The 25,576-nt window shown below is 40.9% G+C and overlaps 1 protein-coding gene across 6 annotated transcripts in view; it reads right to left on the bottom strand.

Annotated features, from left to right (window-relative positions):
- prickle3 (prickle homolog 3) overlaps window positions 1-23,620 on the bottom strand; it is a 36,012-nt gene extending 12,392 nt beyond the window's left edge. Inside the window, exons 1-3 of one of the 6 annotated variants that reach the window (XM_027167243.2) lie at window positions 23,243-23,620; window positions 13,402-13,478; window positions 6-189 (exon numbers count right to left, since the gene is read on the bottom strand). In XM_027167243.2, coding sequence (XP_027023044.2) covers window positions 6-189; window positions 13,402-13,478; window positions 23,243-23,284 — 303 coding nt within the window. In that variant the 5' untranslated portion in view covers window positions 23,285-23,620. Of the gene's footprint in view, window positions 1-5; window positions 190-1,726; window positions 1,938-7,296; window positions 7,484-13,401; window positions 13,482-23,242 lie in introns of those variants that run through there. The other 5 variants (XM_027167242.2, XM_027167246.2, XM_027167244.2 and 2 more) reach the window with 5 other exon arrangements.
- Between the last annotated feature and the right edge of the window lie 1,956 nt (window positions 23,621-25,576).

The raw sequence follows: 25,576 nt of genomic DNA, 5'->3' as shown, positions 1-25,576 counted from the left end.
CTGACCTGTTCAGGCTTGAGACCAGGCGGCACCCAGGCGTATTCCTCCGAGGCACATCCCGAGTCGTCGTCTGAGATGGAGTGCCTCTGGAAGTCGGACACCAGCTTCATCATCATCTTCTCCAGCTGTCCGGGCACGGAGCGCACAGCATGCTCTTCACGCACACACTTACAGTGCACACAGATTTTCCTGTAGAAGAAAGAAAGAAAGAACATATCCGAGGAAGGGATTCGTGAGGACTTGGCAACAGAGCAATACAGACTTTTGTATGTGGAGCAACAAAAAAGGGGGATTTGTAGAAGTACATGAAGTACAAGACGTTAATGCTGCTGTAATTACATGGCTGTACTGCAGAAGGTAAAAAGCCTCGTAACCCACAGGTAACCTTGGACTTGCACTGAATATAAAAAAAGATCAATTTGGATGCCATTATTGAATCAAACCCAGGAACGAATATCACACTCTTTATAGTCTCCATTTGTGTGTCTTTCCCCGGATTGACACGGGATCTGTCAAAACATGTCAGGCTAGACGGCTAATGTGCGTATAGAAAAAGAAAATCCTCCTTTTTTTGGCTTAAGGGGGTTACAATAACGTTACTCTGCTATACTGCAAAAAGATTCTCACTCCCGGGAAAAGGAATAATGATCCAAATGTTAGGAGCTAGTATTACAAAATCTAACTCCGATCTCCTTTAATCTGTTGATCTGTTGTATGTGATTCCAATAGACAAGAATTTCAGCATGTTCCCCGGACTGAAAGTAGAACGGAAACCCTGTTTAATTTAAACATGCTGAAAACTGCAAAAGATGCATGAAAACAAAACTAAAGCGTTATTACACCGGAAAAAAATGAAGTTCTTTGGAGGAGACAAAAAAAGGACAAAGTTTAAGCTAAAAAAAAGCTTTGAACGAGAGCAGAGACATGTTGTGGAAATTTAAGGGTTCTTGGTGTCCTTTAAACACACCTACACTACTGATGTAGCAGATAGGGATTAGGATGGAAAAAAAAACAACAACAACTAAGTAAACCTGTAACATTCTGATTTCTTTACAGAACAAGCTTCCAAGTTGAGCATGTAACGGCTGGATCGGTGTGTGTATCGTCTCAGTGCGGAAACACGATTTCACGTTTCTGTGTTCACGCAGTCTTAGCTTTGTGGTGGAGACATGATGTCATACATAAGCCCTTTCAGCATTCAACACTGCCTGACTCAATCATGACTCCTAAACCCTGTTATCAACATAAAAACACACACACACACACACACACACACAGTTATACCTGCTGGATCATCAACACAACTACAAAGGAACATTCATTATGCATTAATAATTCCATCAACAACATAAAAGTAAATCGAGAGAAATTTTCTGATGAAAATGTATTAATGTATTAAATAACACACCTAAACTGATCCTTTTCTATGATCCCTAACACAGATGTTATCTGCTAGCATGCTCGCACACACACACACACACACACACACACTCTGCAGGACGACAAGAAGCACATGACCAAGTTGCACCATCAATACCCCAGACTCCAGACCACACACATTTACAGGAGAAATTATCTGCGTCAGTGACAAAAACAACACAATCAATCCTTGCGAATTTTCCTATGATTAGACCGCAAGCCTGAACTGGTTTCATATTTAGTCCCAAAACCTCAACAGCGCAGGATAACAGAGTTAATATAACGGTATAAAAAGAGAGCGACATACGCACTGAACGAAAAGCGGCTTCCAGGATCCGACTGTCAGGAGAAAAGCTGCACTGATTTAATTCTCCTCTGTCCTGCCCATGACCTGGTGAGATCCACCACACTAGAAGAAGCTGTAAACTTACTGACATACCACCAGAGTGCTCGAGAGACAGACAGAGAGAGAGAGACAGAGAGAGAGAGAGGGGGAGGGATCAAGAGAGCTGGTCTGAAGATTAGTGGATTTTCTTACACACCTCTAAAGTGATGACTCCAGTCTCCACCCTGTTTGAAACATGAAATGACCTGTCCTTCTTTTGAGAGGAGTGCGAGAAGGTGACATTTCCATTTCAATTTTTACAGTATTATATTTGAGAGAGAAAGAGAGAGAGAAAGAGAGAGAGAGAGAGAGAGAGAGAGAGAGAGAGAGCAAACAGATGCCACGCTCCAGATACATAAACATTTTTCTAATCCTCTTGCTCATCATAGCGACGACCCATTCGTCCGAGCTGACTCACGAGATCACAAATTCAGACAGTTACCTCATGGCTGACTTTTTTTTTCATCCCTTTTGTCTTCAGCTGCGACTCACCGATAAAGATTTTGCCTTTGCTTCCTTCTGAACTCGCCCCGAACTGTACAACAGCATCCTGGGTTTCTTTGTGCAGGCGATACAGCTGTGTGCCCTGCTACATCTGGAGCTACTAGTAGCAGGTTTGTAACTTTGTCACAGAAGACCTCCACCAAATGCTCAGAGGAACATGACGTGTTAATGACCGGTACTAAACAAAGCAGCGAGCTAGTTCTGATTTATGAAATCTGTGTGCACTTCTGCTTGTCAGAACAATGTAAGAAATATGCAGACTATTTGGGGATTTCTTCCCCCAAATTGGTCTTATTTTGTGAAAATATATTCTGCTGAAATTAAAGTCTGATATATATAAATATAAATATTTACAACATATGCATTCAACATCCACTAATAGACCTGCACATTCATGCGATGATCTAAAAATATTTAATAATTATCTAATAAACCAATCAAATATCCAGTATCCAAAACCAAATATCCAGATTGGTTCGAGCTACAAGGCAGGATTTAATAACTCATCTAACCTTAACAGCAGTGATCCAGTCACTATGGCAAGCTCCTCATCACACACAAGAAAGAACCTGTCAACCCCCAAGGTGTGAACTTTGCACAGGTAATTTCTGTAATCTATCTGCTGCACCGCCCTGAATCTCAAGCCAAGCACCTGCACAACACAATATTCTTTATATTTACACCGGGAAGGTTACGTGTTTTAAGATACGTTTTTCGATCTAAACTCGAGTCCCTGAATTACATTCCCAGTATCTTTTTCTATTTAATGTATACATATGTTATGTATGTCTGGAGCTTGAAATTTCTAAATATCATTATACTGTATGTGTAATGAATTATGAATAAGAGTACAAAATATTCCCACCAGGGGCATGGTGGCTTAGTGGTTAGCACATTCGCCCCACACCGCCAGGGTTGGGGGTTCGATTTCCACCTTCCGCCTTGTGTGTGTGTGGAGTTTGCATGTTCTCCCCGTGCCTCGGGGTTTCCTCCGGGTACTCCGGTTTTCTCCCCTGGTCCAAAGACATGCATGGTAGGTTGATTGGCATCTCTGGAAAATTGTCCGTAGTGTGTGTGTGAGTGAGTGAATGAGAGTGTGTGTGTGCCCTACGATGGGTTGGCACTCTGTCCAGGGTGTATCCTGTCTTGATGCCTGATGACGCCTGAGATAGGCACAGGCTCCCCGTGACCTGAGAAGTTCGGATAAGCGAGTGAGAGAACTATTCCCACCTGAGAGACCAAAAGTACCAGACATTTCATGGCAGAAGAGTTAAAACTCGTAATTGTAGTTTCTCTGATAGAAAAGCTACTTAAGGATGGATAAAAACGGCTTCATCATTTCAACGACAACAACAACAACAACAGCGGCAAAACCCTTCCTCTCTCATACTGATGATAATTCTTTGGGTTCAGGAAAAGAAATTCAACGTGACAGTTAAGAAAAATAAATGCTAATGTTCACTGTTTATCTGTTGGAAACCTCGCTGGGTTCCCATTGTGTTTGTTGTTGAATATTCGATGACTTACTCCATCTGTATCACACTTCTTAACGATAAGCTAAATCTACAGCACAGATGACGTACTATACGCTGACTGTATAAATTCATTAGACACACAGCAGCTCACGCTAAACCGTAAAAAAAAAATCATGATATGCCGCAATACGATTAGTGCAATAATTACATCATTAATGCAGCTAAATTCCAAGTACATGCTGATTGCCTGACATGTTAACATTCATTTAGTCATATTAGCCTTTATTTAGTTATTTAAATAACTAGGTTTAATATCATAACCAAACTGTTCGGTCAATGAACTCAAAATTCAAATCATAATTAAATAAAACAAGAATACAATAAAGCTGAGACCAAAGCTTGGCAAAAATAAACAGTAAATAAAAGATGATGTACTTTTTGCAGACACTTTTGTTGATCTCTCAGCAAAGAACGAGCTTTTTACAAGACACAGATAGCGGAAAAATCCAGAAGGATGGGAACCAAAGGGCACTTAATTTGTAATATACGGTGTACCGGAGGTCTGATTATAAATGGTGGCATTGTACTTGAAGAATGAGTGATAACTGTGTCTGGTAGATTCCCAACTTTCTAAGAAGAAAAGATGGTATAACATTGTAATGGCCAAAAGTGCAGCTGAGGTCATTGTGCTTGATTAGGAGAATGGGTGTTGTGTCGGATCAGCTGGTCGTCAATAAACTCTGCTTTTACCCTTCATCGTCCAGTCGGACAAATTCATTCTGTTCTTTATCGTGCTAGATCGGGCTAATCGGGTCAGTGTGGTGATCGGAGTCAGATAGATTAGCTTCGAGAAAGAAAGCAAACAACTCAACACAATTTCCTTCTTCAGTCTACATTTTCTACCCCTGATTGCTGAGTCCTAAAGGACAGAGGACTCGTATTAAAGGCAGTGATCTACATGCTGCTTAAAATCCCTGTGTACAACTGGCTGATGATTAGCATGATCTTAAAAACAGCACCATGAAACTCCACTTAAAAGCACCCGGGGGGTCTGAATACAAACAACTTTCGCTGCATAAATAATAAAGCTAAATAACAGCTCAAAGTAATTAAAGTGGCCCCATTTTGGGCTTGACTTGGAAGCTTGGACTTGTCTACACACACACGTCACAGCCTTTTCCTTGTTGCCGTGCCTCATATCACTTACGCAGCATACTGTAAACAAGACCCGCAGCTTCATTCCATGCCGTTCATCCATCATAGAATTAAAGAATCATGGGAGTCATTAGAAAAGCAGAGGAGATGCTCGGTGTTCACCGTGTCAGAGGCTTTAACAGCCTGAGATTATTCAAACATTACAGCAGACCATTAGGCCCTCGCTCTTAGTGCATCTCGTCCACCACCGCCCCGTCCCCTGCACCTTCATTCTTCATTCAGAATGCCCTTTTAAGGCAAAACTAATCACGAGATCTTTGCACCATATCGTACCGGCCAAAAATGTGCCAGAGCATCCAAGAACACTAGATCAGTGACTCGAATAAGTAGTGTCGAGCAAAAGGGTGGATGGAAATGAACTTGGCTGCAAACTGTAGCTGTCATGTCAGGACTACAGGCCAGATTTCACTTGTGATAAAAACACGAGTCAATTTTACATTAATCACCAACACACACACACACGCTCACACACACGCTCACACACACGCTCACACACACGCTCACACACACGCTCACACACACGCTCACACACACACACTCAATCCTTAAATAATTGAGACAAGTGAGACATTTAACCCTCATACCACCAACTGCGAACAAACAACATTAACACAGTCTAAAAACACAGAGGATGCATGTGTTTGTTCAGGATGGTGTGCGTTTGGTCAAGTGGTACAGCAGCAGGCCACCATGTCACCATTAACAGCTACACCTTCTCCACACACACACACACACACACACACACACACACACACACACACACACACACACACACACACACACACACACACACACATAATTATGAATGCAGATAATTAATGTTGTGTTACAGCTACAGATAACACTTACATCAACCTCAGTAACCAAAAGGTTAACGTTTAGTTGTTTTTTTTTTACCTTGTGGGGCTCAATAAAATGTCCCAATGTTAAAACTGTCAGAAAAAACTCACAGACACAAGCACAAACACACTCGGAAACACACCTACACATCAAGCGGCACACAGACACAGACACTCTCTCTCTCTCTCTCTCTCTCTCATACACTTACATGAAGATGGCACAATTTCTAATAACCTGCGGACACAAATGTCACACATAAGTCATTTAAGAAACGTCCTGATGACAGTCACTGATGTCCATGTGTTTCTTGGCATCATGTCAAATTCAACTATGTCAACCTTAATAACACACACACACACACACACACACACACACACACACACACACAAACACACACACAGTGAGTAAATTAGTAGATTAGTTCAGCTCCAACTGGAATTTTTATTTCCAGATTACAATAACACCTCTCTCATACACAAGGTCAGTGATTGCATTAGTGGAAACAACAGAGCACAAATAATTTGTAGCTGTTAATCCCGGCATGTCAGGAGAACGATCTGGGTGACAGGAGCAAAATAGACAGGAATGTGGTGAAACTGCAAAGGCGATCGACTGAATACAAGGAGACATTTCAGTGCTTAAAGATTTTAGAGAGTCATTGCATTGAAATATTTTCAATATTAAATTGTAATCATTAAATTTAGACCATTATATTAAAAACCATTTTCTCCCATGATATTACAACAATACGACGCTGACCCGAGGATCTCGTTCCTCATCACGACCTCGGACGAGACTCGAAATGACTAACCGAGTCACTAATGAAGAAACGGTTCCAGTAAAAGCCTATATAGGATTATACAGCATTTTTTTTCACGATCTGTTTTTATGATCAGGTTTTATTAACACAATGCATCCTAAGCATGGTCTGAGTCAGGCTTTACGTATTCTCGTTAGTCTAGAGGAGACAGGAAGCAGATGAGTGTCTGTCAGTCTAATTGGCATCATTAAATGACAGAAACCATTCTGTCTGGAATAAAACCACTGCTTCGCTGCATGGATCCCCACCGAAAAAGAATCGAATTATTACTGAGAGGAGAATCTGGTCTTTTCACGAGATCTAATTAATTTGAATATTTAGGAAATGTCACTGTTGTCAATTTTATTAACTCCAACATCCAAGCATGTAATTACTTCTGAACTCCTTCTGTTTTTGCGGTTAACACTTTTGTCTTGGTAACGAGAACAATCGAGTCAGAAGTTAAAACGCCTGTAACACGACCAGAGCCGATGACATTAAATCGTGCGGCGAAAAACTTCTCTTGGCAACATGCATGCGCTCAAAACCTACATAGTGAGAACACAGGTAACACGATCAATAAACCTCCAAAATGACAAAACCGCATCCTTTTTATAATCACGACAAGCACAAACGATCTCAAGTGAAGGAATTATTACCTCAGATCTCCATAACCCCACTCATGCATTCTCTGTTGTCCAAAAACACTGGTGATTAAAAATCCTTAAACCTGAGCAGCCTTAGCGAGCTAGCCATTCTTCACTGGGCAGCGAGAGAGTCAGAGCCTGTAATGCTGACTCAAACCAGACGTTTTCCCTCTCCCTCGTTCTCCGAGTTCCTTTTCTTCCTTTCGTGCCCCCAGGCTTCGGGAGCTACACCGAGGCTCAGACAATAGGTGACTTCGCTCAACTTGTGCAAACATCAACCCCTCCCCTCCCCTCCTCTCCCTTCTTCTCCTCTCCTACAGCCCTTGCGGTTTTTTCCCCTCTTATCGTCTTCTCTCTCCTTCTTTCTTCCCTAGCTCATACCAGGTTTCAACACAACTCTTTCACCACCCTCCAATATGGATGAGAGGTTACGCAGGAGTTTAGGTAGAAGCATGTTTAACTATAAGAGAGACGCACTCGGCACATACATCATAGATGTGAACTCGAGTTACACGTCTTATGGAGATTAAACAAGAAGCCTGGCTTATAAGAATGTATTTTTTTGGTAACAGGATGATACAATTCAGTCTAGACTGGAAGAAGAGTGTTTAAATAATTGAACAACCTGAACAAGCTATTTGGAAGATAAAAGCTCGACATTGAGCTTAAGATAACAACCTGTCCGTCGGTCCATCACTATTAGTCACTAAAGAGGTGAGCTTGAATCGTCCATGCTTCTCTCCCTTGCTTACTAGCTTGTGCTTTGAATTTTTAATTGACCGGCTCGTTGCTGCTAATGTAATTGTGATACCTGATCTCACCATAGAAGGGTGACCGATTAAAGGAAAACAACAACAACAAAAAACAGCTGCACTGTAGGGGGCACTTAGATTTGTTTGATAACTTTAGGTAAATTTATTCACGTAGAGAACCATTTTCCTACAAGGATCTTATGCGTATTCATTCTCCCATATAGTTACACTAGCTAATCACGTGCATCTGTGAGCTCATGTATGTGAAAGAGAGAAAGAAGTCAGATCGAGGTTTGCTCGGTGTGTGTTACGCAGCCATGTGATGCAGCAGGAGCAGCAGTTTAAAAAAAAGATGCAGATGGTTGGTATCTTTGAAAAAGCATAAGTTTGTCCTCATTCCCTTTGATTGGTAGCTGGTAGTTAGCTAGTAGGTGGGAATTGGCAACAATGGGGGTGAAAATAGAGTAAGCATGAAAAACAATCACAAATCAGTTCTGTTAATTCATTTCGATATTATGTCTAAAAACTGTTTAAAAAAAAAAAAACAGAACATTCCAGACATTTTCAGACAGTAATTAAATGTTTTCTCAGACTGATTGCAGAATTCAAAGTTTTTAAGATAGCGGCTAAGATGCTAAATATTGTGCGATGTTACTTATCACTATTCCATGTTGCCTCAAATTCCTGAGTTGCTAAATAAACAAACAAACAAACAAACAAAAGTAAAATAATCACTCAGAAAATTGTTCAATGTGCAATTGTTGCTTTAGAGACCTCAGAGAACCCGAAAGATAAAGTTAGCTGGGCCAAAAACAATAGCAATTATGCTAAACATCATGAAGTGGACAGATGGACAATCGTTGGAGGTGTGTGGTGGCAGCCATTAGATAATGACTAATCACTTTCTGAAAAAACCGCAGAGGTGTCTTTTTAATCTGTGTGTTTTGTGTTGTGTGTAACTCAATAAAACACTCTTGCAGGCTGGACCACCGTCTTCACGGCATATGCTGTAAACCAACCCCGTATGTGTGGTCGTGACAAGACGGATTGGTCCTTTGGCACCTTAGTCAGAGCAGCCAATTTGGCGTGTTAGCAGCAAGATAAGATTTGATATGGGGAACTTAATTGAGTCGCCCCGTCTGGGATGCCCCATCTGTCAATGTCTTTTCTTACTGGAAAAACAAAACAAAAACTTTTCATGTTAAAAACACAGTTTTAGTCAAGCTGGCTCACCGATTAACTAAGTACGTTTTACCCTGGGATAGAACGTTCTGGGAAAATAAGCTGTATCCTCCACAACAGATAGTCAGATAGTCGCCTCAGAGCTGTTTTTTTTTTTTTTTTTTTTTCGAATAGCGTTAATCCATGCAGACCTCTATTTCAGATACATTATAACCACTGCAGCAGAAGACCACATTACCCCGACGTAAACACTTATAAACATTCATCCTCCATTCAGGTGAATACACATCTGCAACTAGTGTATTTCCTCTCACACACGGAGGGATGATTTGTCCTCTATAAAGCTCGGTTTTCATTTTCAAGCTGGTTTTTCTTTTTTTTTTGCCCATTAGCTCGGTATTCCTTTATGAGCCCTTAATGATAGTCCTGACTCGTGCATTAACGAGTACTTTAATGAGAGAGATATGCAAGCAAAAACGGAGACAAATAAACAGAGAGAGAGAGAGAGAGAGAGAGAGAGAGAGAGAGAGAAGTGGGTCAAGAGTCGATGGCTCAATTGCTGAAGGCTTGGCAACAGAAGCAGACCTGAAAGGACTAATCTTATTAGTGTGACAGCCTGGACTAGGACACAAAATGAGGGGCCAGACGGACACAGGGGGGTACAAGATGGAACAGAGGAACCTTAAAAAATGAGCGTAATTAGAAATGTAAGGAAAACAGAAAGTCAGTGAAATTAGACAAATTGCAATAATTACAACTTGGTGCTTGGCCCCCTAAATATCGCAACTACACTTTAAAAAAATCAAAATAAAAAAGGAAATTAAACAAATTGTTAAATACATATGTAAATATAGGTTGAGAGTTGAAATAGATTTTAGAAACTCTACAAACACAACTTGAATACGTTTCTATTGAAAATGTGCCTAAAATGGTCTTTTTGGGTCCACATAGTAAGCTGTAGAAGTAAAACGAAATGTTTGATAAACTGGAAATCGAGTGCGTTTTACTCTCGTGTGGTTTATCGATGACGCTCTGCTGTGACTGAACATTTGTATGCTTTCATTACAGTGTCAGTTTAAAGAGAGATCATGCACTGATTAAGTAGCGATTTGATTAAGACAGACACTGATGAATGACTTTAGAGAGAGGAATGAGGGGGGCTGCTTGGGGCTTGGCAGCTTTTAGCAACACTAATTCGGTAATCACAAACACACAAGAACACACACACACACACACACACACACACACACACACACACACACACACACACACCTCTCTCTTCACCCTCTGGAATTCCACACGTCCTTTAGCATTTTGTCCGTTGTGCTTCACTGACATATCCACGTTCACTTCACCATCGCGCCACCGTACGAGCGTCGTACTGTATTTACCTGCTAATATTACACGTGGTCTCGACTCTTAACCAGAAGTCGGACCATAATTTGCATCGAGGCTTTAAAGGATAGGAACTTTTACCAAAAGTAACAAAGATTAACGTTGGCCTTTCACTGTAGCAGAGTCTAAGCAGAATCTTCAGTCCTAGTTGTTCTGTATGCGTAGAACACAACCTGCCATCTGAACATGGTAACGTTATCTGATCGGCGATGACGAAGGGGCTGAACATATTGTCTCATGAAGAAAAGGCTCGGATTTTCCAGCATATCTGTCCTATGCACAACCTTGACAACAAGTGAACTGCACACACAACGCAGAGACTTTTTACTTACTAACAATATTCCTACATATCTGCGCATCAGTCACAGTATTCAAGGATGTTTATTTATTTTAGCTTGTACAGCTTCCCACTTTATTGCACAGCAAACTGCATTTTATTTCCTTTTTTTTTACATTCTAGTTTATCTTATTTTACTTTTCAATCCTGTCCAGAACATTTTTTTGTACGAGTGTAAACATATACATGAATATACCAGTCTATAAAGAAAGGTTTAGATGGAAGATCCTTCATAAGGTGTGGATGCGTCATGCTTTTATATTTACAGTACATTTAAAATGACAAAATCCTGGGCTTTATATTTAACATATAAGTATGTTGTTCACACGCTGCTGAATAAATGTGGAAGGTTAGAAAACAAAAAAAAATGAAAATATTGGAACATAATGATGAAAACGCAAAAACGCTGTCTTGTGAAGAGCCTTAAAATCCAAAATCTTGATTAGTAAATGTCTGTGAACCAGTCACCATAATACACAATGTTATTACTGTTTCACTGCAATAATAAACAATAACAAAGCATTTTAAACATGTGCAATAAAAGAAATGTTTAAAAAATGTGCAATATTACCTATGGGCTATATGTCTTCAGTGTAACCACTACTCTTTTTATATATTTTTATTTTTGTATATACTGTATATTATATTATGTCTTTATCATTATGTCTTTAAGCAAGAAGCGACAATTCCTCTGACCAACCCTATGTTGTGTATCATCCAACACCCCCCCCCCCCCGTTCCCATATTGTCTGACTTTTTTCCCGCAGTTCAATTTACATCTTGTGTAATTTAATTACAATAATTGATTAATTGTGTAATTACAACCTCCTGCAATTAACTGTAACCATGGCATGAGGGTTACCATCAGACAGGCTTGACTGAATATTTCGGAAAGTGCTGATCTCTAGGAATTTTCACCCACAACCTTCTCTACAGTTTCCGGATAGAACTGTGCTGTCAGTGTAGTGTATCCTTTCATTTAGAAATACAGAGATGTCAGGAAGAAAGACAAAGCCTGGAAGGAAGTAGCAGAGATTGTGGGCGCCTCTGGTGAGTCGATGTAGCTGATACAACAGTAATAATGTGTACAAGTGTGACCGCTACAAGAAATGAGCTACAAGGAACCGATAAGCTGGTAAGTAAAAGATAAGCTGCGGCCTGTGGGCCGATCGATGTGGGTTATTTCTCCATCTTCTTTCTTCGGTTTTATTTAGTAAATGACGCTTACATGCACTTTTGGAATAAATAACAAGTACAGGCAGAACTTGTAGAGCAGCTATTCCTATTATGAATGTGAGTGCTGCATTAGCACTATATATTCATGACTGACTAATTTAGCACTAGGCACTGATTAATGTGTGTATGTGGTTTGCGATATTTACGTCTGATTTACTAAGACACGGAGATTCTGTATCATAACCATTCCTAAGAATCATTAAGGAGAACTTTTTTCCCCATCCTAAGAGAGAAGTAATGACGATTAATTACAACTATTACTAAAAAGATTTCTATACTGAACTGATCAGAATGTGTATATTGACTGAATAGTGCGTGAGTGAGTGAGTGAGTGAGAGTGTGTGTGTGTGTGTGTGTGTGTGTGTGTGTGTGAGTGAGTGTGTGAGTTAGTGAGTGACACGAGTGATTGTGTGTGTGGGTGTGTGTGGGTGTGTGAGAGAGAGCAAGTGTGCGTGTGTGAGTGAGTGAGGTCCCACGAGTGATTGTATGTGTGTGTGTGTGTGTGTGAGTGAGTGTGTGCACACGAGTGATTGTGAGAGAGTCAGTGAGAGTGAGTGCACACGAGTGATTGTGTGTGTGTGAGAGAGAGAGAGTGAGTGAGTGAGTGAGTGAGTGTGTGTGTGAACACGAGTGATTGTGAGTGAGTCAGTGAGAGTGCGTGTGTGAGTGAGTGCCCACGAGTGAGTGTGTGTGTGTGTGTGTGTGTGTGTGTGTGTGTGTGTGTGTGTGTAACTAATCTGCCAGTATGGCTTATTGACTCACACTGATCAGATGGAGTAGGTTCACTGGGGGCATAATGGTGTGCGGTGGTGTTGTGGGGTGTCATGGGGAAACTTCTCATCTGTTCTCTACCCATTTCAATGTTTATAGACTAGTTTTAACAAAACCAGATGTGCATCTGGCCATAAAAAGCCGTCGTTAAAAAACTGAAAGTCAGCACTCCCACTGCTAAAAGTTGCTCTCCCACAGCCTGCACAACTAGTTCCTTTCTCCACAACAAATCCAACATTGAATACGCGGCTAAAACAAACACGCTGCTCTGTCCATGCTAGCGAGTTTACACTGAGATTTCAGGCCTTGTTCAGGAGCCAAGCAATGGCAGCTTGGAGAACCTGGGATTCAAAATCCCAACCTTCCAATTGGTAGACCAACACCTTAAGCACTAGGCTAACACCATCATCATCATCGTTGTCGTCCACTAGAAGTTTCTCTTACCTCCAGCCGTGCATGCGCAAACCCGGACACTGTTCTCCACATCGCATGCAGGGCTGCCCTCGGTCAGGATCTTCCTCCTGCTGGAAAGAATGAGAGAAGAGCTATTACAAAGAAATCACTGCAAGATTGAACACTTGTGCTGATGGATCCCTGCTGCCTCCTGATAAAAGTCTTTTCCGATCGGATCTTTTAGATCGGAGTCTTTACGTGTGCTGTAAGAATCAGCTGAAGTGACGCGCGTCCATATTCCGGCTCAACAAATATTCACATGCATATTGTATAGTCTTAAATTCTCTAAACTTACTTAAAATGCACAAGACTCACAGTCAGGCTGAGTCCCAATTAGTGTCCTATTCACTTTATGTGGTCGTTATTACAAGTGCTTTTGGGAATATTTTAGAAAAGTGACTGTAATGTGGGCTTGTTGGAGACCATTTAAAAACTAAAATCAAGACAAATAGGAAAATCCATTAACATGTACGGTGTACTAAGTGGATGATGAGCTTATTTCTGGAGTCCAAAAGGAAGGAAATGGCTGCAGAAGAGATGCTACACACCCTTCCGTTCTCTTTTGTTTTCCACGCGGTCATTTTTTTACCTTTGGAGGCATAACAACAGCTTTCAGTTTCTGGCCCTAAGCTTCAAAAAGTCCCAAAGCAATGAATCAGCCTCACTAGGTTTAAAATGTATGTATATATATTTATTATTATTATATATATATATATTTCTATATATTTTTTTTCATTCATTAATTTTCTACCGCTTATCCAAACTTCTTGGGTCACGGGGAGCCTGTGCCTATCTCAGGCGTCATCGGGCATCAAGGCAGGATACACCCTGGACGGAGTGCCAACCCATCGCAGGGCACACACACTCATTTTTCCAGAGATGCCATGTACCATGTATGTCTTTGGACTGGGGAGACCCGGAGGAAACCCCCGAAGTGTGAGGTGAACGTGCTAACCACTAAGCTACCGTGCCCCCATATATATAATTATATATATATTACACATACACACACACACACACACACACACACACATAATATCTCAGGTGACACCATGGACAGAGTGTTAACTTATCACAGAGCACAATCACACACACTCACACACACTCTCACTACGTCTTTGGACTGGGAGAAGAGACCAGAATACCCTGAAGAAACCCCAGACATAATTTAACTGTTAATTAAGACAATGCAGTACTGCTGTATTTTTAACAGGTATTATCATTACCTGTCCTTGCAAGCCAGGCTTCTAACGTTCTCTATAGAGTCTGGTGTAAGCCATGTCAATAAATGCAGCCAAGAACCGCTTGCTATCAACAGAAGCCTGACGAAGCAATGTCCTTCAGTTGGAGATGATCTTGTCTACTCGGTGTTAATTGCTTTAATCAAAATTCTTTATTAATGTTTAATGACATGATTGCATGGACATTTCTAAGTTGACCCAGATCATATTGATATGAGGGGGGTAATGGTGTTATAATGGTAATATAGCAGATCCTAAAGCATAGAGACAGAAAAGTAGCTCAACTGAGCAATTGAGGGCCTTGCTCAGGGGTCCAGAGGTGGTAGCTAGGTGGACCTGGGATGCAAACTCACAAGCTTCCGATTGGTAGACCAACACCTTAACCATTAGGCTACCACATCCCCTGTATTGCAGAAGCACATGATATATTGATGATTCCTGCAAACTTGATCCAACAATTCCTACAAATTTATCACATTGCAATGTGTATCGTTATAATGATCAGCCAAACCAGCTCACTGAGCCCATATGGTACAGCTTTGGCATGTAACACCCAAAGGTTATTGGCGTAGTGCCAATGACCTTTAATTAGCACAAAGGCCTGATTTAACTAATTTTTTTAAAAGTTCACAACTCTGGAAACTGCAACATCATCCGGTAAGGAAATTTCCAGGCACATGAGTAAAATGCGTGTTTCAACAAATAATAGTTCTGAGTATCACTTTAACAATCTACAAATCTTAAATACAAGCCAAAGTAGAGCCATAAAATGAAGAACTAGTTCTCCCACACGCAAGTAGTTCCAGATCCTTCACATGCCAGGACACAGGTGTTTGTGTCAAAGCATGTAGATAAAGCTTGTAAAGCTAAAACACAGTCTTCATCTCGCTCAAACATTCCACCACTCTCTCTCTCTCACACACACACACACACACACACACACACAGACACACACACACGGCGGCAAGGATGAGAAGAGTGTGTGCAATTGTGAGGCTTAATCTTCGAGGAAAACATCACCTGGTGCCTAAACAATATCTAAACACTGGTCTGCGACATTTTTAAACAGGAGTGGTAAGAAGCGTAGCTGAAGGCAAAGGCATCTCTGGTCTTTGCGGACGTGTTCATTGTTCGGCTCATACAGGGAATCCTTTCAGCGTGCCATTACAGTAGCTCACTGGAATTTGTGTCACCTTCTTCGAGTTGGGACGCTTCCAAAGGCGTTCCAGAGACATAATACAGGTCTTAGGATTGATTACATAAAACATGTATACAGTATATATATATATAATAATAATAAAAAAGACTGTAAATATGAATTTGGTCTCAGTAATACATAGCAGCCTCATTTTGCCATGCCAAAATAAGAGCATGGGAAATAATACAAAAAATAAATATTTAACAGATGTTTAAGCCATAGTACAATACCTGTAAGCCTTTAAACTGGAAAAAGGTGAACATTTCAAATCCCAGTACCCTCAAGTTGCCACTGCCTCCAGTACAGACAGTAAACCTCAACTTCTTAATAGGACTACATATTGTCTCAACTGTACATTACTGTACATAAAATCCTCCGCCAAATAAGTTATTAAGTGGGATCACTGGGATCTGAGTGACTTTGTATTTATATCATCTTCCATATTATGTCCATAATTTACAGTACTGAACGTATGCAATACCTCCCACTATAACACTTTATGACTGAACACATTGTTCACATTTTTTGTTCCCCGCTATGTCCAGGATGGAGTGCATACAAGGTAGCCGAAGAATTTTGTTGTATATAGATGCTTAAGCCTTATTTATGCACAGGACAACTTGAAGCTATTTTATAAGGGTTGGATTATTCGTGCAGAGGTTTCTACACAGACTCAGGAAAGAAAATTCAAACAAACAAAAAAAAAGCATAAAGTGAATTAGGTCTGTGAACAGAAAGTTATTGCTGATGAAAGAGATCAGAATCAAGTGATTCTAGTTTATGGTAACTAGTTAAAGAATCACTTATTAGAGCTGTGGTGTGCTGAAAGGTTCCATCAGACATGTCCAATATCGAGGTGGATGACAGAAGACCAAACGAGACTCTACAGCTACAGTACACGATCACCAAAACTGGCCAGATGAGGACCGGGGAAGGGCCGAGATGAGGACCGGGGAAGGGCCCGGATGAGGACCGGGGAAGGGCCCGGATGAGGACCGGGGAAGGGCCCGGATGAGGACCGGGGAAGGGCCCGGATGAGGACCGGGGAAGGGCCCGGATGAGGACCGGGGAAGGGCCCGGATGAGGACCGGGGAAGGGCCGAGATGAGGACCGGGGAAGGGCCGAGATGAGGACCGGGGAAGGGCCGAGATGAGGACCGGGGAAGGGCCCAGATGAGGACCGGGGTAGGGCCGAGATGAGGACCGGGGAAGGGCCCCGGATGAGGACCGGGGAAGGGCCCGGATGAGGACCGTGGAAGGGCCCGGATGAGGACCGTGGAAGGGCCCGGATGAGGACCGTGGAAGGGCCCGGATGAGGACCGTGGAAGGGCCCGGATGAGGACCGTGGAAGGGCCCGGATGAGGACCGTGGAAGGGCCCGGATGAGGACCGGGGAAGGGCCCGGATGAGGACCGGGGAAGGGCCCGGATGAGGACCGGGGAAGGGCCCGGATGAGGACCGGGGAAGGGCCCGGATGAGGACCGGGGAAGGGCCCGGATGAGGACCGTGGAAGGGCCCGGATGAGGACCGTGGAAGGGCCCGGATGAGGACCGGGGAAGGGCCCGGATGAGGACCGGGGAAGGGCCCGGATGAGGACCGGGGAAGGGCCCGGATGAGGACTCTGTAAGGGCCCGGATGAGGACTCTGTAAGGGCCCGGATGAGGACTCTGTAAGGGCCCGGATGAGGACTCTGTAAGGGCCCGGATGAGGATCGTGGAAGGGCCCGGATGAGGACCGTGGAAGGGCCCGGATGAGGACCGTGGAAGGGCCCGGATGAGGATTGGGGAAGGGCCCAGATGAGGATTGGGGAAGGGCCCAGATGATCCCTTAGATAGTTAGATAGCCTACATTTTGATGATCGATATGAATATTAACTGAAGCTCCTGAATGACTGAATAATTGCATTTTTTTTTTTGTATTTGAGTTCAAACATCAATATAATTCAGCTTATACATAAAAAAAAAACACAAAATATGACAACTCTATATTTCCGTGAGCCCGTCATGCAAAACGAGTCTTTTAAATTTTGTCCTGATTTGATAAAATCCTGTGTCTCAGGACATTAAAACTAGAGCAAACTAACGAAATGTGTTTTACAGTCAGGCAAGTGTTACAATATTGGCAGCATTTCAGTGGTTCGCTGTCCTTACTGATAAACCTAAACACCCATGAGTCGGTCTGGTGTGGCGTATACAACACCTTGTGTGCACCACTTGGTGTACTAGATTTAATAGGGTAGAGGCAGATTTTTGCAGTTACAGGGATTATTTCAAATATTTTGTCATTTCTGATAACTGGATTCGAGTGAGCAGTATATAGTGAGCTCCTATTAATGTGACCGATATTACGTCAATATACACACAGTTAATTTTAGAAAAGCTAAATCGAGAAGATTTTTAAAAAGGTGCGAGCAATATGTAAATAAATAAATAAATACATACCCCCATGTCACAAAATGTGCAGTAACACTTCATTTATTGTTATAGTGAAATGTATAATACACTGTTCACATGTGTAATGTTTAGTGCAATATCTCAGGGTTTAATATTTAATTAATTAGTATTTTATCAGATCACGTATGTTAATGTTTATACTGTTACATTTATGCGTATACGTGTTTTTTTTTTTTTTTTTACCATTTTATGCACTATAAAGTCTGACACTTAATTTTGCTGTATCTTGTGCAATTACAAGAAGAAGCCGTCTGTCTGTCTGTCTGTCTGTCTGTCTGTCTATCTATCATTTCTACAGAAAGTGTGAGAGAGAAGGAAGAGGAACAAAAGCTCTCATATTAGACCGACAGCCTCCTGAAGCGAGACGTCTATGGAAACACGTGAGCTAAAACAAACACAGCTACTAGGATCAGTGAACTCTGCCACTTCACTGAACAAAACCAGGGCACAAGTATTCACTTGTGAAAGAGAAAGAGAGATAGAGAGAGAAAGAGAGGTGGAGCAAAAGGAGGACTGTTTTCCCAGCCTTTCCTCTTACTAAAGGCTTAATTGCTTCAGCTTATTAAAAGAAACGTGCAAGAGAGACAGGGAGAGCCACATTTCTTTTTTATACACCTGCCCACGTGAACAATAAATTTCTGACAAAGTTAACAACAATTATAGCATTTAAATGTTGACATCAAACACGCAGTCACACATGAGCCGACCCGTCAACCCGGCACTGGAATGTGTGTGTTCACGAGTCATTCTCTCAAATGTAACTTCATCATTACGCAAAACTAATCATTCCTCATCAACATCTACAGAAGAGTCATTAAAAACATCCATTAAAATAGAAATGAAGATTTCGAACAATATCAATCATTCTAATTGATTCTCACTTGCTAATTTTGGAGACTGAACAAACAAACAAACAAACAAACAAACAAATAAATAAAATGTTAGGTAAATAAGTAAATAAAACAAACATGTAAATTATCCGTTCATGTTTATTTTACATTTGTAACCTTGTTATTTATAATAATAATAAAAATAACTATAATAATAATAATAATCCAATATTCATTATATACAGCATTAAAATTTAAATATAATATAAAACTATTTGCCTTATAGCATCATATTACAATTTATTTAGTAGTAAAGGATGTAGATAACTGGCGGCAGTTAAGTTTTAGTTTGTTTCCTGTGTGTTTGCTTAAAGATCGTTTTTAATTCTTTTAAACAGCACTTCTCTCTCTCTCTCTCTCTCTCTCTCTCTCTCTAGTATATATAAATAACACACACACACACACACACACACACACGTTATGCATAAAAATGCCAAATATTTAAGAAAATCGACTCACAAGTATAAGTGACTATTAAAAACAAACAACACATGAAAGTAAATATGCACGAAAAAAATTCTCCTAAAAATTTATGATCATTTTTCAAAATGTAAAAATAGTCTAGGAAGTGAATTTGTCTTTAGCTTCACTTCAAATAAAATAGAGACTGCGTGATGGATGTATACACCACGCACACACACACACACACACACACACACACACAAAACGATTTGTTTCACATTCTTGACTCTGTACACAGATTCTCTGAGGCCACATATGATAATGTTGGCATGTCCATTTCCTGTTCTTCTGGCTTAAATCCCACCTTAAGTAAGGGAGTCAGTGGTATCTTTGCCCCTATTAAGTCATCCAGCTTTATTTAATTTCCTGCTGGAAACAGTTAAAAGCTACAAAGCATTAAGCTGTGCAAGTATAATTCACACACCTGGCCAAACTGTGAAATGATATGCCATAAAGAGAGCATTAAACATGCATGAACCAAGCCTAAATACCCTCTAACTGCAAATAATGCCTAGGAGTAGCGTATAAATCATACGATTTGGAGATCAACTGTAATGGATCAGTTAACAGCTCTGGTGCACTTTGACTCGTCTTGGCAGGGGTTTGGTCTATATAGCAATATGCTGTTGAATTGTGAAATCAAGCTTTCTCCCAGCCGTAGTGTGAGAATATCTGTTTTTCCCGTCGCTGCTATCAGCGTGCTGATACGAACGGTTACTTTTTGGACGTTGATGTTTACCTGAGATAAGTTTGAGCGAAAAAGGCAAGAAAGATAAAGAAAGTAAAGCGATATGTTGCAGTATGGAGCAGTGAAGAATTTCGCCTACACGGCGCTTTTGTGGCTTAAAGGAAGATGACCTCCCTCCGCTCCCTGTGAGACAGGATGCTCACAAGGTTTTCTTCCTATCCGCACCCTCGGGAAATATTTCCTCTCGACAGCCACCTGACCGGGGCAAAATCTCACAACATGACACTTGACGTGCAACAATAGAATGGTGTGAAGCTCTGTGCAAAACAACTCTATGCTGCTGAAGGCTGTTACTTTTTAGCATGTGATAAATATTAATATGATAATACTATAAGCTTGTACTATATGAGTGAGCATCAGTAACTGTTTGCATACCAAGCTTGTTACACATTTACTGGCTAAATGTCACAAGGTCATGGGCCTCTGGCACCGTGGCATGCTGGGAAAACTAAAGTCAACCTGTCTGGACATGATCAAAAGGACATCTTTATGCATGAGTCCTACAGATGCTATTTAAAAAAAACAACAACAACAAAAAAACGCCAACAAAAGGTCGAATTTCAACATCCTGCTGAAAGATAAGTGGCGGTTTCTGTCGAGCGGCTTTAAGAGTTTACTTAGAGACCACCACATACACACTAGCTGTGTTTGTAAATCTTATTTTAGTGTGAGCGAACACGAAAAAGTTCACTTCCAGCGGTGTTCCTTTTCCTGCGTGTGATTTCTAGGCTCGGTTCAGGAACTCTCACTGAATAGAAAGCACTTCCTCTAAAAAAGGAAAGTAGACTAAAACAATCCTGTCGACTGTTTGTGACACCGTGAAGCACGAGTTAATGAACGGAGACGTTTTCTGACCTCGATGTGTGTACAAATAAAATAATCAGAGTGCTTTTGGATAAATCTGTACTTTGATTTGTAACTTTCTAAGAACAGCAAAGTTTTAAAGGAAATTCCTACTGAATTTGCCTTAACAAGAAGGAATTTCAGACATGATGGTCGATGCATGGTATGAGTGAGGTATCTAATTAGACATGGGTTCCAGGTACCAGACACAATAAGTAAGTAAGTATATATATATATATAAAGGGTTCAAGCACCAAACCTATGTTGGGTGCTGGGGTATGGGGGGCATAGTTTCCAAAAAAACATTTAGGAAACCCTGACTTGAGGGTGGATAGAGCAGGAAAAAACTCCAACACTTTCTACAGCACCGGAAACCTGAAACACAGCAGTTTTAGACACTATTGAAACGTACATGTCCTTTAGGTACAACACTGACACACTGAATTTCATTTAAATAGTTTAACCTAAGAGCTCATTCACGTTTCACAGACAACATGCAACTCGAGTCGAGTCATAAGCTACCTTCCCAAATTACATATTTAACAGTATAACAATACAATTATGATGCACTGTCAGAAAAACAGACACAGTACAGATTATTTTTCATTTATCTTCAGAAACTGCTGTCCCAGTCATTAGAACACATCATTGATCGGATGCCAATCTATATCTCAGTAGTAAGGATGTGTTTTTAATGGTATTTTCAAAATGCTCTCAGAGAAGCTTCTACGAGGCTTGATCAGAGTCGGTGATCAGAGTCGGTGATCAGTGCCGTATTATTCAGGTGTGTCGAGTTTAAAAGTTTCCATACAAATGTTTTTGCCTGATGTTCTGAACTGTTGGGATTACATTTTGGATAATAATTGTAAAGCAGATGAACATTTTTCTTTTTTGTATACTGAAACCTTTGTTTTCACACCTCTATACTGTTTATAAAGTGCGTTCAAGTAAAATTGGCACTTTTTTAAATGATTAGAAATTAGAATTTTTCAGATTCAAAATTTATTTGTCACATACATAAACATACATGGTATGACACGTAGTGAAAGGTGTCTGCAATAAAAGGATAAATAAGGAAAGAGAAAATAAACAAAACATAGATCTATGAATCCTAACAAATGAGAATTAAAAAAAGATCTGTGTAAACTCTGTTGTATAGTATTTATGTTGTATATAATTTAGGTGTGTTATGTACATGATCTGTAAAGTGACCAGTTCCAGAGTGATATGTGCACTATGCAATGTATGGTGTGCAAAAGGGTCACGTGTGCTAAAGTGACCAGTGTGAAGAGATTGTGTCCGGTTTCTACATACAGTAGGAACGATTTTCATCATTTTCATGACTGACCCACACACACACACACACACACACACACACACACACACACACACACACACACAAATATCCACCACTGTTTACAAAACTAGGATACAAGGCTGACAGGCTGTTTTCCACTTAATACAAGGATTAACCCAAGTTTTATCATGTTTGGCATATTTTACAAGTATAAGCAAGACTTTAAGCTTGAATTTCCTTCGGGGTCAATAAAGTATCTATCTCTCTCTCTCTATGTATAACGTTACTTATTGTTCCTTTAATACAGTAGTGTGCAATTGAGAAGGTAGCCATCATTCTGCTCAGGTAAATATGACGTCACTTCTCCTAAACCCCGCCCCTTTCGTAGCATACAATGGTCGAGTAAAGTTTATAAAAAAAAGTGCCAACATGCTACCGAGGATTTACAAAGTGCATGTAAATGTTCCCCAAACTATCTGAGTCGACACAATGAGTCAAACAACACGAGGTTCAGAATCGTTTGTTCTAAATGAAACTTTATATGTCGCGTGTCCTGTAAAAACGTTCCCCAGGTGAACCGCAAACAAAAGCACGAAATCAGACCGTTCAAATGAAGCTGAACTGATTGTTGTTGTTTTTTCTTATGTACTCCGGGTGTTTTCCCGGTTGTGATGTAAGAGTTGAAAACACCAACTCACTTACCGAACGATTCGAGCGGCGCTTTTTAGAGCCGCGCGTGAACATGTCGAGAGGTCGAGTTACAGCGCGAGCGTCCGAATAAGATTCAGCAGAGTCGCTCCACGTGGAAATGATGCATATGTGCTGATTAAATCCGTATCGAGGCACCGGACGAGCTTTTAATGTTTATCTTAAGCCCTGGATTCCGGTACGTCACGTCATCTGGAGTTTAAGGAGGGCAGCTCGCGCACACAAGTTGCCCGAGGTGAACAGCGCGTGAATAAGTAAACGGGCTACACCTACAGGACCGGGCTGTTCTCTGTGTTCTCTCAGCTGAGCCCAGTCAGGCCACAACCCCTGCGCGCGCGCACACACAGACACACTCAGGCACACACAAACTGACACTCAGACTCAGACACACACACACACACACACACACACACACACACACACACACACACACACACACACACACACACACACACACACACACACACACACACACACACACACACACACACACACACACACACTTCACTTCACTGATTTAGCAGCCAAATGTCCCTGAGAGAAAACAGACGGCTAGCAGCTCTTAAAACATAAACGATTCATGAATGTGTCTATATGAAGCGACAAACACAAGAGAAATTCGTATGCAAGCCTCCCACACTCTCCTTTACAGTCTGTGTGAATACAACTAGACATTTAGACTGCACTAAAAGTTCAATAAACTACAGCTTTTTAAAACTTTTGTAGAAACAAAGGTTTAATCTTACACAACTAATACATTATCCATTAGTCAGAATGCTAGTTCCATATTTTTTATTTGTATTGTTTATACTTCTCATTCTCTACACATTTTGTGCCTTACATACATCTGCATTATTTTATTTATATATACAGTCGTATGCAAAAGTTTAGGAACCCCTGACCATTTCCACAATTTTCATTTTTAAATATTTGAGTGTTTGGATCAGAAAATTTATTTTGATCTATCATATAACTGAAGGACACAGTAATATTTCAGTAGTGAAATGAGTTTCATTGGGTTAACAGAAAATGTGCAATATGCATCAAAACAAAATTAGACAGATGCATAAATTTGGGCACCCTTGCCATTTTGTTGATTTGAATACCTGTAACTACTTAGCACTGATTAATTTGAACACACAATTGGTTTGGTGAGATCATTAAGCCTTGAACTTCATAGACAGGTGCATTCAATCATGAGAAAAGGTATTTAAGGTGGCCAATTGCAAGTTGTTGTTCTCTTTGACTCTCCTCTGAAGAGTGGTAACATGGAGGCCTCAAAACAACTCTCAAATGACCTGGAAACAAATATTGTTCAACATTATGGTTTAGGGGAAAACTACAAAAAGTTATCGCAGAGATATAAATTGTCAGTGTCCACTGTGAGGAACACAGTCAGGAAATGGAAGAGCACAAGCACAGTTCTTGTTAAGGCCAGAAGTGGAAGGCCACGTAAAATATTGGAGAGGCAAAAGCTAACGATGGTGAGAACGGTCAAAAACAGCCCACAGATCACCTCCAAAGGCTTACATCTTGCTGCAGATGGTGTCACTGTGCATTCAACAATTCTGTGCACTTTGCACAAGGTGAAGCTCTATGGGAGAGTGATGTGAAAGAAGACTTTTCTGCATACATGACACAAACTGAGTTGCTTGAGGTATGCAAACGCACATTTGGACAAGCCAGCTTCATTTTATGATGAAACAAAGATCGAGTTATTTGGTCATAACAGCTGTTCTGCATGGCGGCAAAAGAACACAGCATTCCAAGAGACACTTGCTACCCACAGTAACATTTGGTGGAGGTTCCATCATGCTGTGTGGCCAGTGCCAGTCCTGGGAATCTGGTTAAAGTTGAGGGTTGCATGGATCCCACTCAATATCAGCAGATTCTTGAGAATAATGTTGAGGAAAACACTGCTCAAAATCTACTCAGGCATTTATGCAGAGGAACAGTACAATGTTCTGGAATGGCCATCCCAGTCCCTTGACCTGAATATTATTGAACATCTGTGGGGTGATTTGAAGCGGGCTGTCCATGCTCGGCAACTAAACCTAATTAAACTGGAGATCTTTTGTAGGGAGGAATGGTCCAAAGTACATTCATCCAGAATCCAGACACTCCATTACAGGCTATAGGAAGCATCTAGAGGCTGTTATTTCTGCTAAAGGAGTCTCTACTAAATAGATTTTTTTTTGTTTTTTACGGTTGGGGTGCCCAATTTTATGCACCTGTCTAATTTGATGCATATTGTGCATTTTCTGTTAACCCAATAAACTTCACTTCACTACTGAAATATTAAAATAGATCAAAATAAAATTGCTGATC

Source organism: Tachysurus fulvidraco, chromosome 14 (assembly GCF_022655615.1).
Source record: "Tachysurus fulvidraco isolate hzauxx_2018 chromosome 14, HZAU_PFXX_2.0, whole genome shotgun sequence".
Lineage (NCBI taxonomy): Eukaryota > Metazoa > Chordata > Actinopteri > Siluriformes > Bagridae > Tachysurus > Tachysurus fulvidraco.
This window is presented reverse-complemented; position numbering and strand designations above follow the sequence as displayed.